We start from the raw sequence: 15,218 nt of genomic DNA on the forward strand, positions 1-15,218 counted from the left end.
TTTAAATAAGAAAGGTATGATCACAGATCAAAATAACTCTTCATAATGAATTTCATAAAACGAAATTGTTTCAAATAGGAAAATCTTTGAAAATCTTTAGGACTTTGTCATGCTACTAACATCCCCATCCCCTGTAATAATTTGTCACAAAATTTTTACATATTCTCCAAGTGCGGGCGTCATATTTGAAGGACCCCAAAATACTACAGCTCAACCTAAGGTGCATTCTTTTATTTCTCCGCGTAATTCCACGCTCGCGACATCCGATTAAAAATTCCTTTGGTACGCGGCGTTAGACGGCAAAAACTGATGTTTGTAGTAGTTTGGAAAGCAACATTAGAGAGGTTGCGGCCGATGTTTTCAACGCGAAAACGTGTACGTCGGACGTTTAGCGCCGCTTTCCTGTAAGCCTAGAAGTTTGACAATGGTGTTTGGATAGTCACTGGAATCATGCTCGACGTCCCAAACACCATTGCCAAACTTCTAGGCCTATAGGAAAGCGGCGCTGAACGTCCGACGTACACGTTTTCGCGTTGAAAACGTCGGCCGCAACCTCTCTATTGCGTCCATTTTTACTTAATCATTGTCAATTGTTTTTAATATTTATATCTAATTACGTTTTGTTGTTGGAATCAAGCAAATTCATTTAAGTGTTAATATGCTTATGATGAAGAGAGCAATTCATCTCTATACAAAATTCGCATTGCGCAGGGATTGGCGAAATCCCTGTACAGTTATGTTGGTTTGAGAATTGTCTTTTACTTAGTTGCTGCCGAATGTCTTCTTGACCATTCTTCATTATTATTACACTTTCTGTCAATTGCCCACTTATTTGAGATATTGTCGTTAATTCCTTGTTTTCCTCGTGTTTGGATTAATTTTGTACGTCGGTATTTCGATTTTGATTTTTTAAAGTACAGTTTAAACTTTCAATTGCTTCTCTTAATTTTCACATTTCTTCATTTTGTAGGGGAGTTTCATTTGCATCGTCTTTTACTTCATTTCAACTTAATTGTTTACTATTTGAATCACAAATACAGTCGACCCCCCTATAACATTGTTGATTATTCCATTTTATATGAATCCCTTGTTGTACGAGTTACTTAGATTTTACAAATACATGTGCCGGGCTGTGAACAGCTCACGTATTTGTAAAATCTAAGTGACTCGTAAAACATGGAATTCATATAAAATGGAATAATCAACAGTATTATAGGGGGGGTCGACTATATGCGAATTTATCAATTCGTTCTCAATTTCCATCTTTTCTTTTTTGTGTTTTTAATAAATATTTTTGAATTAAAATTTCTCTTTGAAAATTAAATAAATCTTCTCTGAATTGTGATTTTTCTAACGCTCTAAATTTACAAACGTTCTAATTCATCTTGAATTCCTTTACGCGATTGATTTTCATATTTGGCTGAAACTGTTTCGTGCAATTTAAATTCTTCTATCTTTTTCGCCTTTTCCTTCAATGAATTCTTCTTCGAAATGATATCTAAGTTTTTTATTTCTTTTACTGCAAATTTTTGTAGATTAATAAACATTTCTTTGTGAATTACAAATGTGAATTAGTTACAATAAATAAGGGCTTATGATATTTGTGAGTTACTGTAAATAAGTTAACAAATGTTTATTTTCTTTTTAATGCGAAACATCAATATATAAAAACCTGTACTTTTGATGGTCTGTTTACTTTGTGACGAGTGCTGCCACGTGCATTGATTTCAATGAAAATTAGAAGGCGTCGATTGCGTAAATGATTCCAGGTACTGCGAAAATATTGTGATACTGCCAAAAATTGGGCTAACTATCCAAAAATTATTTCAAAAAAATTTGAGATATCGATATATTTTACATTACTTAACTAAAACTACTTCAATTATGTTAATCGCGATCAGAAAATTGCTATTAGAATAAAAAACCGTAACTTCATACTCTGCAGTTTACAGAATTTTATAGTCACAGTAAAACTCATACGTAGTTATTTACCCATTTTTAATAAGAAAAATGATTATAACGGCCCATTGAAAAGTACTGAGACATTCGGTGTGGCCCACGTACAGATAGGATTGGAAACTCTGGAGTAAAACAATACTCTGAATCAAAGACAATTAAATGCCCAATTCTAACAAAACAAGTTTAATACAATAAATTTATTCCCACCACACGAAAACCATTAATGTAGTGCAGGGAATGAAATCGTCCTCCTCTACATGAAAAAACTCCTTTTTGCTTGGAATGATTGATAAATACAAGGGTAAAAAGTTATATGTAACATAATTCATTAGATGAAACACTTCTCTAAATGCTCGAGTTGCTGTATCGATGCACTCTATACATGCTTCATGGAAAATATACGCGAAACATCTCTTCTCTACCATTTTGAGTACAGAATGTTTCAGCCTTTCCAATTTCTCTTTGATTGTCGTATAACCAGACTTAAATTCATAAATATAAACAGAAAAAGCATTCACTCTCTCTCCATAAAATATTGTTAGCCTGCCCACATCTCTGTGAATTGAAAAGTTTATAGAAGGTTTAGTTTTGTCTTGGTACGAATATACTGCAAAATCTTTGTAGAAGATAACACATTTTATTTCTTCGTCCGGAATATTCATTTTGTGGCATACATTCTTTATTTCCTTCTTTAAATCTGACTTGTCATAAAATATAGATTCGTTTCCAAAGAATGCAAACGGATAATTAAAAATATCAAAACCCGTAATGTTTGGAAACATTAATATTTGTATTTCGGTTGTTTCTTCTATTGATGAGAACTTATAATGTTCAGGAAAAATGTGTGTGTCTGCATTTTCTGGAATCAAAGACGTAATCGTTATTAACAATTGATAAATAATTTCAAACTTACGTACTACAGCTACTTACTACACAATGCATGCGTAAATTCCATATATTTACGACTTGAAGACGTATCACGTGTATACATAGATTCCACGAATTCGTTACGATTATAAGTAGAGTGAATCTTACGTTTAGGTTCATCTCCGAAAACGAACCAATTGTATTGAAAATGTTCGTCGAACCCGGTGTAGGGACGTAGTTTTTCCGATTCGCAGACTACGGAGTTTATTGCAGTCAGAGGAATTTTCTGTTTAAATAAATCAGAATATTTACAGTAAATGTAAATTTATTTAGATAATGTAATTAATGAAAAATTATTTTACTTCAATTCAATAATTCTAAAAGTATCTTTGTATAAATGTATTCAAGTAAGTGTCTAGAAAGATATGCAGTTCGTTGTAAGTTTTGAACTAATTTTTCTACAAATGAATACACACTAAATATGTTTAATTGATAAGATTTCAAAGTCGAAAATGTAAAGCATTACTTCGCTGTTCAAAAGAAAACTTTCAAACTTAATACTTGAACGAATACGAAATTAAAAAGAATAATCAATTGTCGACGTTTCTTTATACATTTTCAAAATGTGAAGCATTATTACAACTTTAAACAACAAAAAAAGGCTGTCTTAGAAATTATATGAAGGCAAAAAAAAATTATACATTCAGTCATTCTATGACAATTGTACAGTACAAACAATAGAAATCTTAAGCATAAATTACAGGAAGTATTCGGCTGTATCTTACATTCATGGTTCTTAGATACATTACACAAATACAAAATGTTCAAACAGTTATTACACATCTGGAATAAGCAATAAAACACTAGAGAAAGATATTACATCTGATTTCTTATACGTACAGTACGTTAAACAATTCAAGACGAAGTATTTTTCCGAAGTATTTTTCAAACAGATTGTTTTAATTCAATCTGGTTTTGTGCTGTAAAACACATTATATATTTTTTATGTCATTTGCAAAACCACACATCCTCAAATAAAGTCTAAATCTCCTATTATAAGTCACACAGCTTTACTCTATTGACGAAATTGAGGTTTAATGTAGATAAACGAAAAACCATCTCACGTAGAGAAACGAATTTTGAGGAAAGACACAGCACTGAATCCATCGATGACTGAGAAATCTACAAATGTGTAGATTCAGAAAGACAAAACTCACAATTTTACGAACAAATCATACAAACTCTAAGAAAATCAGAAAGTAAAATTCGCCATTTTAGTAATTAGGCCTAATATTTTTTAAACTAAATTTTTTAACTTTGAAATTATTTATGTTAAACGATTTTGAAATTTTGACCGTTTGTAGCAATTATATAATCATAGGATTTAATCAACAAAATAATGTTATAATAATTACCCTTGTGATCATTGTTACTCGGTCATATATTATGTCTTCGATGATATCTCCCCATAGAATACACACTTGGCTGCATGCATCTAATTCTGCGTCGTTCAAGTATTGAAATATATTAATCATTATTTCTGGCAATTTTGTAATTAAAGTGCAGCCACGTGGCGATATTGCACCTATTTCTGTTGTTTCTTCAAGTGTGATTTCTTCCATTTTGGCAACTGTCTGTAAAGAAAAGAAAGTTATTAACTCTTCGTACTATTTCTGTTAATTTTAGTGAATCCCGTAACTGTTGAATATTGTCAATTTTACAGTGGTTGCTTATTCTGTACTGCTACAAAATAAGAATAAATTACAAATAATATATTTTAAAAATTAAACATAAATCGAAAGAAATTTGTCCTTCGACCCTCGTAACGAAGTTTATTAATCGGTTGGTTTTTCGTGGATATTAGGAACCGGTTGGATTTATTACTATGTTGTTAATTAACAGTAATGACGGGTATGAAATAGGATTTGGGAAGTTTCGACATTCTCAAAGTCCCGGGACTTCGAGACTTTTCAGAATATAATTAGAAGCCAGTTCATTTTTGGCGCGATGTATCAATAAAACAGCAATTTTAGTAAAAATCAAAATTTATTGATCATAAAATCAAATCCTGCAATTTATAACGTTAATTAAAGTCTAAACAGTTCGAATGTTTAATTTTTATAATCATAGATTCATTTTTTTGGCAGTAAAATCTTAAAATTATGAAACCAACTTAGTAATCATACTAATCATTAATAATCATCACCTAGTCTCTATTCATTAGTGACTAATGAACTCTATTCATTAGTGACTAAATCAGAAAAGATGTCTAATTGCTAGTTCATTATATTATTTAAGTGACTAATCATTAGTCACATAAATAATATAATGAACTAGCAATTAGACATCTTTTCTGATTTAATAAAATAGGCTTTTAAAAACATCAGAGCATTTACAGCTTTGTCCGACAATCTGTTTCTGATTTTTGTAATAATGCCTCCGGACAAGAAAAACTCTCTCTCGTTTTCAACACATGTCATTGTGTTTAAAGCTTTATAAAGTAGTTCCAAACTTTCAGTACGTTTCAATTCAATCGATTTTATTGTAATTATAAAGTTGTGAATATGACGGTAGCCATCTTATTTCCGTGTTTATTAAATTTCTGTCAAATAGGCAAAAAACGGAAGCAGCCGAAGCTAACGTCAACAAATCGTCGTCGTCGATCGTCGCTATTTCACCACTACCAAGCAATAGTGCTTAGAAAGATAGACAAAATGTAAATTGGATCTTTAGGAAGGGTCATACCACCATATCGTCGAAGAAAAACAATCACCTGACCACAGAATCACTCTGACGCCGTGGTGAAAGCGACGACGTTGTAGGACTATAAATATAGAAGAGCTTCGGTCCATGGGTTCGACTATACCACACGTGATTTAATTAGACGGGTTAGTTTTTCGTACTTGTTACAAATCTCTGCGTGAAATTTTTGGAAAATTAGTGTAAAAATAAAACAATATTGTAAATCCACTGTATAATAGTAGCACTTTGTACAAAATTCTAAATATACATTCAGTAGATAAATGTATTTGTATCAAAGAATACAATAATGCAAATTATGATTTAACAGAATAATTAGAGAAAAAAATGTTTTCTACTGTGAAAAAATTCGTTAAATTCAATCTGCTTTTAGTAAAAAAGTAAAAAGCTAGCAATTGTTCTAACACATTTTCTTGCCACTCGAACAGGCTGTTAATTAATGAGGAGCAGAAAGAAGGTCCGATAATTTTCAATTAAACTACGATATAAAATTTATATAACAATAGCTTTAAAAAACAAATTTTGCATTCTATGCGATCATAAAATCGCTATAACGGACTTATAATACAGGAAAAAGGAGAAATAGCGTAAAATAGGCTTTATTCGAACAGAATATGCGTTTCAAGTATTATAGGCTATTCCTTAAGTAAGTAAATGTTTCTTCAATCATAGCTGTTCAGGTTATAAAACAATAAAGGAGGAATAGCTGTGAGGTAGTCTACCGAAGGATTTTTTTTTTCGAATTGAAGAGACATTTACTTACTTAGTTAACAAATAATACAGCTACCGTTAGAAAATTTAACAAAAAAATATTATATTCCTCATTAGTTCTGTTTACAAAGTATCTGGTAGTACAAAATATAGACTTAAATAACATTTTTAACCCTTTTATATACTTACAATTACAATTATGGTATAGTAATATTTATAATTAAAATAGTATAGTCTTATGATGTAATAATTACCTGATATTTAAAACGAAAATTTGTTTGCTATTTTAAAATATTGCGGAATAACATCTTGTTATCTTATATACAGAAATATATGATTGGGAGTAAAGTTCAGACATCTCCATTGTAGTGTTGTTACAGACAAACAACTTTGAAAATGAGAAGATTTACACAGATCGGTTCTATTACAGTAGTGTTAACAGCTAACTTATGTCGTCAATCTGTGTTTAAATTTATTCTATTATTTTTAATTATTTTATCAACTTTTATCATACAAATTTCTTCTAATTTCGGGCCTATAGACGAGCCCATAAATATGCCATCGGTTTGTCTATAATATTAATTATTATTTGTAAAATATTTATTATCTGAAACGAACTGTATTAACTTAATGATCCATTCTTTGCATTCTGTATTTTTTAGGAATTCAATTATAAAGTATTTTTGAAAAGACGGGTACACATATTTTTTAACATTCTATGGTTATTGTTTAAAGCGATAGAAATGATATTAGCAATAAAGGTATCCGGGTTTTATGCTGTATTGCGAGTAATCGAAACGCTTTAATTTCATTTTTATAAAATTTTTTAAGGCTGTATAGTATGGAGAATTTTATATCAACTAACGGGAGGTAAGCTTCTATTGTTCTGTGTGTTTGAACTCTAAAATTCGGTTGGGGGATTCTGATATTATATTCTAACCAATACAGTATTTCATTTCACATTAGTTGATGTTTTTATGTATATGCAACTTTTTTATCAATAACTTTAAGTTATTTCTTATATTTAATGTTGAGTTATTGTTTAGGAAGTGATATTGATTACTTGAAACTAAATTGGTTTTTATAGCATAATTATTTAAGTCTATATTCTGTACTACTAGAAGCTTATAAATCAACAAGAGTAATTTTGTTAAATTAATCATCAGAAATTTCTCTATTTTTTGTAAAAGGAAATATTTAAGTTTAAAATTGTGTAAGACACCATTTATTATGAGGCTTTACTTTAAAAAATAATTTTTATACTATTAATTACCATAAAAATAATTATTCTTGATGGTAGAATCAGTTTCTAAAACAACTGTAAATACCAATAAGAAGAAAAGTTTATACGAAGTCTTTCCCGACTCACGACCCCACTTTATCTCTTAACCCTCTTGACCTTTATCCAAATATATTTAGTAGTATCAATCCCCTAATAGACGAACCTCTCCGCAAAATTTCAGAAATTTTCGACAAAACACACACGAGTAATTAAGCTTCGAATTGAACAAAATCGTGTCACATACATACTAACACCCCCACATACAAGGAGACAATTGGATATTTTTTCATTTCTCGACGTTTCAAGGCTCCCAATTTAAGCACGTAAAAACTTTCAGCTCATTTTTTTACCAATCGCTATATTTACCCTCTGTTATATGTAACAGAGACGGGAAAGTGATAAGTATACTTAAAGATATTTACATAGTGACCACGTGACGTTCTATTATTTAATCGGTCCAATTTAAATCTTTGTTTTATTAACGTAGATTTAAAAAGACTCGCTATTTCGTCGAAAATAAAAATTCTTTAGGAGAAAGCGTAAAAGTAAAATTAGTCAGGTAAGTTATAGAACTAAAAGAACGACCGAGATTCCCCAAGGTCGTGAAGTCCGACATTGAGTAAGAATGGCTTTGTCAATGGCTGCAGAAACAGCATCACAACGTTCAAGCTCGACTCGAAGCTCTTCTCAGTTCTTCAATCTCTACTTTCTCATAAACAATTTGACGGTTTGATATAGAACATACAATTAAATCCAGCTGATTTGTAATTACATCACGTACTTCCGCATTATAAAAATAAATTCTCTTATAACATTTATCTTGCGATCATTATTTAATGACAGTTTAAAATAAAAATACTTACTAAAAATTTCAGTTGTCCGACTGGAAATAATGACCAACCAAAAGTAGAATAAGCTCAGGTGTTTACCCTTACAACCCTCCTGTGCTTAAAGCATATCTAAAGGATTAACTCCCCATTCACCTAATGGTAATTTTATTCGTGATAAACCAGCCAATCGGCATCTTTCTGCCAAAGGTGATTACTGTATTTCGTCGTCATAACTTTTGACGTCTTTTACACGTGACTGTAAGATTATTATTAATTCTTAACAATAAAATTAAATTAATTTTGATAAATAGTAGCCTATAATTTTACGAAATTTCTCAATTCATTTTTAAGCATAACTTTATCGTAGTGATAGCAAACTTTATATAAATTTATAAATTTTTAAAAATCTTCAAAATTTGGTATGGAATACATAATAAATCAATTATTTTGTGTATTACAAATACTTTCTCTATGCTCCTGTGTACGTCATTCGAGCTTGAAAAATAGACTTGTCCAGGTTAAGGGTTGAAGTAGCTTAAAATCTCTCTTCTCGTCGTCTAATTATTTTTGAGCAGTGTTAAGTAAAATATGTAAATTAGTATATACAGTAAATAGCTTTAAATATACAATATAAATGATTTATTGTAGTAACCGAAAACGCGTCATATATCGAACTATTTAGTTACTCAATATCCTCCAAAATCTAGAAATGTATTCGACTGTATGTTTGTTTGTTGACAAACTTTGAAGCTTGCTCCTATTATTCCTGTGTCTCTTTTATCGAAAACATCTGAAATTTTGCAAGAGGGTGTGTATTAAGAAAATTGGAAGTATTAAATTTTGCTAATTAAAGGTCGAGGTGACGAGAATTTAAAGGGAGTCGCTGGAAAAATTAAGCAATTGCTTGCAGGATTTTTATTACAGAAAGATTTGTTTCTATTTTTATATTTTATTTTCTCGTTCATATTTTGCAACACTTTCTCAGTGACCCAAGATTTTCCTTTGTTTTTTCTCTTCACCCAAAACATTTATATTGAACTTTGTTTCCAGCGGCATGTGCTGTGCAGCATTTTTCGCCCATTAACATGTAGCCAATGCAGTTAGTTATCCCTTTTTAAAAGTAATTAAGAAAAGTAATTATTCGAAAAGGCCAAATATTATTATATATGTATAGTAATTTATATCTATATCTATATCTATATTCTATATATATATATATATATATATACTGTATATATATAAATGGACATGTATGTCCCTATATTTCACTTTTCCGCCAAAACTACACATCCGCACGTGAATGGTGTTTGTATGTGGTAGTAGCCCCAAGTCTCCATGTGTGCACCAGGGGGTTGCGTCTCGATAGCTATAAAGGTGCGGGAGATATGGGGCTGAAAGTGGTTGAAAGTGGCTTTCTATTTCGAATGTTTTGTTCGAATTTGTTCGAACATAAAATTCGAATATTGGTTCGATTATAGAACGATTGTAAACGTTCCAGATAGTTCGTTTGACTAAACGTGAACAGGAGACGTTCAGAAAGTAGAATCGGGATCAGGTCTATAATTAGTCTGGAAACGGAGGACCTACCTGGTAATTCTTGCATTCTTTGAAAACGGGTAAGATTGGCTATAATGTAATTATCTAAATATTCAGTATCGTTACTTTTTGCCCACAAATAAAAACCCAGCGAAGCGGGTTCTTGCAGCTAATATAATATAAACAATATAGAATATATTAATTGCAACATTTTTATATTATACTAACTTGTTACACCAGGCTTGTAATAGAAAAATTTAAAGCATACGAAATTATTAATTTTACAAAAATACTACTTATAAAGAAAAATAACCTCCGGAATTCATTAATGTTCGAAAAGTGTTCGCGTGTTTAACAGGTGATGGTTTCACACGTGATGGAAAGTGGTAACTTTAACGTCCGATACGTGTTATATAATACTTGTTTAAATAAAACAAAGCTTGTAAAAATGCGAGAATAAATTCTTTTTTGGTGATGATAATGTATTTACACTTTAAGTCGACCCACGTGAGTGCTACAGGTTGCAGTAATAATATAGAGCGGCTACATCGCACTATATCACCGTCGTAGTGATTGAATATAACCAGTGAAGTGCCGTGATACTTAACTAATGATAGGGAAGCTGTGTCTCTGTAAGAAGTCGACTTTCAGGGACAATTAGTTATTTGCTCGTCAGTGAGGGTCTAGGACAGCGTTTCTCAAAGTGGGCGATAACGCCCCCTTGTGGGTGCTGGAGGCTTTCAGGGGGGGCAGTAGAAGGCTCAAAGAGAATTGGGGGCGTTAAGGAAATATAGAGGGGCGACGGCAGACAAATTCTATATATAAAAATTTGACGGAATATATATAAAATGTTGACATTTTATATATTTTTTATTTTTTATTGAAGGTCACAACTTGAATATTTCTAACACATTGACTTTTATTTTAGCTCAGCGTTTCTCAAAGTAAGCAATAACGCCCCCTTCTGGCGCGATGAATAGATCTATGATAGAGGCAGGGTATTGAACGGTGACCAAAGGCAAAATTGGGGCTGATAAGAGGAAACATTGCGTTTAATGGTTTCCAGATGATGAGAACAATGTACAGTAANAATTCAATCGATTTTATTGTAATTATAAAGTTGTGAATATGACGGTAGCCATCTTATTTCCGTGTTTATTAAATTTCTGTCAAATAGGCAAAAAACGGAAGCAGCCGAAGCTAACGTCAACAAATCGTCGTCGTCGATCGTCGCTATTTCACCACTACCAAGCAATAGTGCTTAGAAAGATAGACAAAATGTAAATTGGATCTTTAGGAAGGGTCATACCACCATATCGTCGAAGAAAAACAATCACCTGACCACAGAATCACTCTGACGCCGTGGTGAAAGCGACGACGTTGTAGGACTATAAATATAGAAGAGCTTCGGTCCAAGGGTTCGACTATACCACACGTGATTTAATTAGACGGGTTAGTTTTTCGTACTTGTTACAAATCTCTGAGTGAAATTTTTGGAAAATTAGTGTAAAAATAAAACAATATTGTAAATCCACTGTATAATAGTAGCACTTTGTACAAAATTCTAAATATACATTCAGTAGATAAATGTAAATTGTATCAAAGAATACAATAATGCAAATTACGGCAAACTCTCGATTTAACGGAATAATTAGAGGAATCTAATGTGCTTTTAGTAAGAAAGTAAAAAGCTAGCTATTGTTCTAACACATTTTCCAGCCACTCGAACAGGCTGATAATGAGGAGCAGAAAGAAGGTCCGATAATTTTCAATTAAACTACGATATAAAATTTATATAACAATAGCTTTAAAAGACAAATTTTGCATTCTATGCGATCATAAAATCGCTATAACGGACTTATAATACAGGAAAAAGGAGAAATAGCGTAAAATAGGCTTTATTCGAACAAAATATGCATTTCAAGTATTATAGGTCACTCCTTAAGTAAGTAAATGTCTCTTCAATCACAGCTATTCAGGTTATAAAACAATAAAGGAGTTTTATAACCTGAATAGCTGTGAGGTAATCTACCGAAGGATTCCTTTTTTCTGATTGCAGAGACATTTAATTACTTAGTTAACAAATAATACAGCTACCATTAAAAAATTCTACAAAAAAATATTATGCTCCTTTTCAGTTCTATTTACAACGTATCCGGTAGTACAAAATATAGACTTAAATAACATTTTTACACATTTATACATTTACAATTACAATTATGGTATAGTAATATTTATAATTAAAATAGTATAGTCTTATAATTTAATAATTACCTAATATTTAAAGCGAAAATTTGTTTGCTATTTTAAAATATTGTGGAATAACATCTTGTTATCTTATATACAGTAATATATAATTGGGAGTAAAGTTCAGGCAAATCTCCATTGTAGTGTTGTACAAACAACTTAGAAAATGAGATTTACACAGATCGGTTTTATTACAGTAGTGTTAACAGCTAACTTATGTCGTCAATCTGTGTTTAAATTTATTCTATTATTTTTAATTATTTTATCAACTTTTATCATACAAATTTCTTCTAATTTCGGGCCTATAGACGAGCCCATAAATATGCCATCGGTTTGTCTATAATATTAATTATTATTTGTAAAATATTTATTATCTGAAACGAACTGTATTAACTTAATGATCCATTCTTTGCATTCTGTATTTTTTAGGAATTCAATTATAAAGTATTTTTGAAAAGACGGGTACACATATTTTTTAACATTCTATGGTTATTGTTTAAAGCGATAGAAATGATATTAGCAATAAAGGTATCCGGGTTTTATGCTGTATTGCGAGTAATCGAAACGCTTTAATTTCATTTTTATAAAATTTTTTAAGGCTGTATAGTATGGAGAATTTTATATCAACTAACGGGAGGTAAGCTTCTATTGTTCTGTGTGTTTGAACTCTAAAATTCGGTTGGGGGATTCTGATATTATATTCTAACCAATACAGTATTTCATTTCACATTAGTTGATGTTTTTATGTATATGCAACTTTTTTATCAATAACTTTAAGTTATTTCTTATATTTAATGTTGAGTTATTGTTTAGGAAGTGATATTGATTACTTGAAACTAAATTGGTTTTTATAGCATAATTATTTAAGTCTATATTCTGTACTACTAGAAGCTTATAAATCAACAAGAGTAATTATGTTAAATTAATCATTAAAAATTTCTCTATTTTTTGTAAAAGAAAATATTTAAGTTTAAAATTGTGTAGGACACCATTTATTATGGGGCTTTATTTTAAAAAATAATTTTTATATTATTAATTACCATAAAAATAATTATTCTTGATGGTAGAATCAGTTTCTAAAACAACTGTAAATACCAATAAGAAGAAAAGTTTATACGAAGTCTTTCCCGACTCACGACCCCCCTTTATCTCTTAACCCTCTTGACCTTTATCCAAATATATTTAGTAGTATCAATCCCCTAATAGACGAACCTCTCCGCAAAATTTCAGAAATTTTCGACAAAACACACACGAGTAATTAAGCTTCGAATTGAACAAAATCGTGTCACATACATACTAACACCCCCATATACAAGGAGACAATTGGATATTTTTTCATTTCTCGACGTTTCAAGGCTCCCAATTTAAGCACGTAAAAACTTTCAGCTCATTTTTTTACCAATCGCTATATTTACCCTCTGTTATATGTAACAGAGACGGGAAAGTGATAAGTATACTTAAAGATATTTACATAGTGACCACGTGACGTTCTATTATTTAATCGGTCCAATTTAAATCTTTGTTTTATTAACGTAGATTTAAAAAGACTCGCTATTTCGTCGAAAATAAAAATTCTTTAGGAGAAAGCGTAAAAGTAAAATTAGTCAGGTAAGTTATAGAACTAAAAGAACGACCGANATCGCACGTGAATGGTGTTTGTATGTGGTAGTAGCCCCAAGTCTCCATTTGTGCACCAGGGGGTTGCGTCTCGATAGCTATAAAGGTGCGGGAGATATGGGGCTGAAAGTGGTTGAAAGTGGCTTTCTATTTCGAATGTTTTGTTCGAATTTGTTCGAACATAAAATTCGAATATTGGTTCGATTATAGAACGATTGTAAACGTTCCAGATAGTTCGTTTGACTAAACGTGAACAGGAGACGTTCAGAAAGTAGAATCGGGATCAGGTCTATAATTAGTCTGGAAACGGAGGACCTACCTGGTAATTCTTGCATTCTTTGAAAACGGGTAAGATTGGCTATAATGTAATTATCTAAATATTCAGTATCGTTACTTTTTGCCCACAAATAAAAACCCAGCGAAGCGGGTTCTTGCAGCTAATATAATATAAACAATATAGAATATATTAATTGCAACATTTTTATATTATACTAACTTGTTACACCAGGCTTGTAATAGAAAAATTTAAAGCATACGAAATTATTAATTTTACAAAAATACTACTTATAAAGAAAAATAACCTCCGGAATTCATTAATGTTCGAAAAGTGTTCGCGTGTTTAACAGGTGATGGTTTCACACGTGATGGAAAGTGGTAACTTTAACGTCCGATACGTGTTATATAATACTTGTTTAAATAAAACAAAGCTTGTAAAAATGCGAGAATAAATTCTTTTTTGGTGATGATAATGTATTTACACTTTAAGTCGACCCACGTGAGTGCTACAGGTTGCAGTAATAATATAGAGCGGCTACATCGCACTATATCACCGTCGTAGTGATTGAATATAACCAGTGAAGTGCCGTGATACTTAACTAATGATAGGGAAGCTGTGTCTCTGTAAGAAGTCGACTTTCAGGGACAATTAGTTATTTGCTCGTCAGTGAGGGTCTAGGACAGCGTTTCTCAAAGTGGGCGATAACGCCCCCTTGTGGGTGCTGGAGGCTTTCAGGGGGGGCAGTAGAAGGCTCAAAGAGAATTGGGGGCGTTAAGGAAATATAGAGGGGCGACGGCAGACAAATTCTATATATAAAAATTTGACGGAATATATATAAAATGTTGACATTTTATATATTTTTTATTTTTTATTGAAGGTCACAACTTGAATATTTATAACACATTGACTTTTATTTTAGCTCAGCGTTTCTCAAAGTAAGCAATAACGCCCCCTTCTGGCGCGATGAATAGATCTATGATAGAGGCAGGGTATTGAACGGTGACCAAAGGCAAAATTGGGGCTGATAAGAGGAAACATTGCGTTTAATGGTTTCCAGATGATGAGAACAATGTACAGTAAGGGCACAAAGTGTGAGATTCATAGAAAAGTTTTCCTAAGAATATTTCCAATC

General features: G+C 31.4%; 1 protein-coding gene across 1 annotated transcript in view; it reads right to left on the minus strand.

Moving 5' to 3' along the window:
- Positions 1 to 2,156: 2,156 nt before the first annotated feature.
- Positions 2,157 to 15,218, minus strand: part of LOC111640010 — a 37,841-nt gene continuing 24,779 nt past the window's right edge. The window contains exons 4-5 of the mRNA XM_023386016.1: positions 2,890 to 3,081; positions 2,157 to 2,818 (exon numbers count right to left, since the gene is read on the minus strand). Of these exons, the coding sequence (XP_023241784.1) occupies positions 2,157 to 2,818; positions 2,890 to 3,081 (854 nt within the window). The remainder of the gene's footprint in view (positions 2,819 to 2,889; positions 3,082 to 15,218) is intronic.

Source organism: Centruroides sculpturatus, unplaced genomic scaffold (assembly GCF_000671375.1).
Source record: "Centruroides sculpturatus isolate CEXI.00-Female unplaced genomic scaffold, Cexi_2.0 scaffold1342, whole genome shotgun sequence".
In the NCBI taxonomy this organism is placed as follows: Eukaryota; Metazoa; Arthropoda; class Arachnida; order Scorpiones; family Buthidae; genus Centruroides; species Centruroides sculpturatus.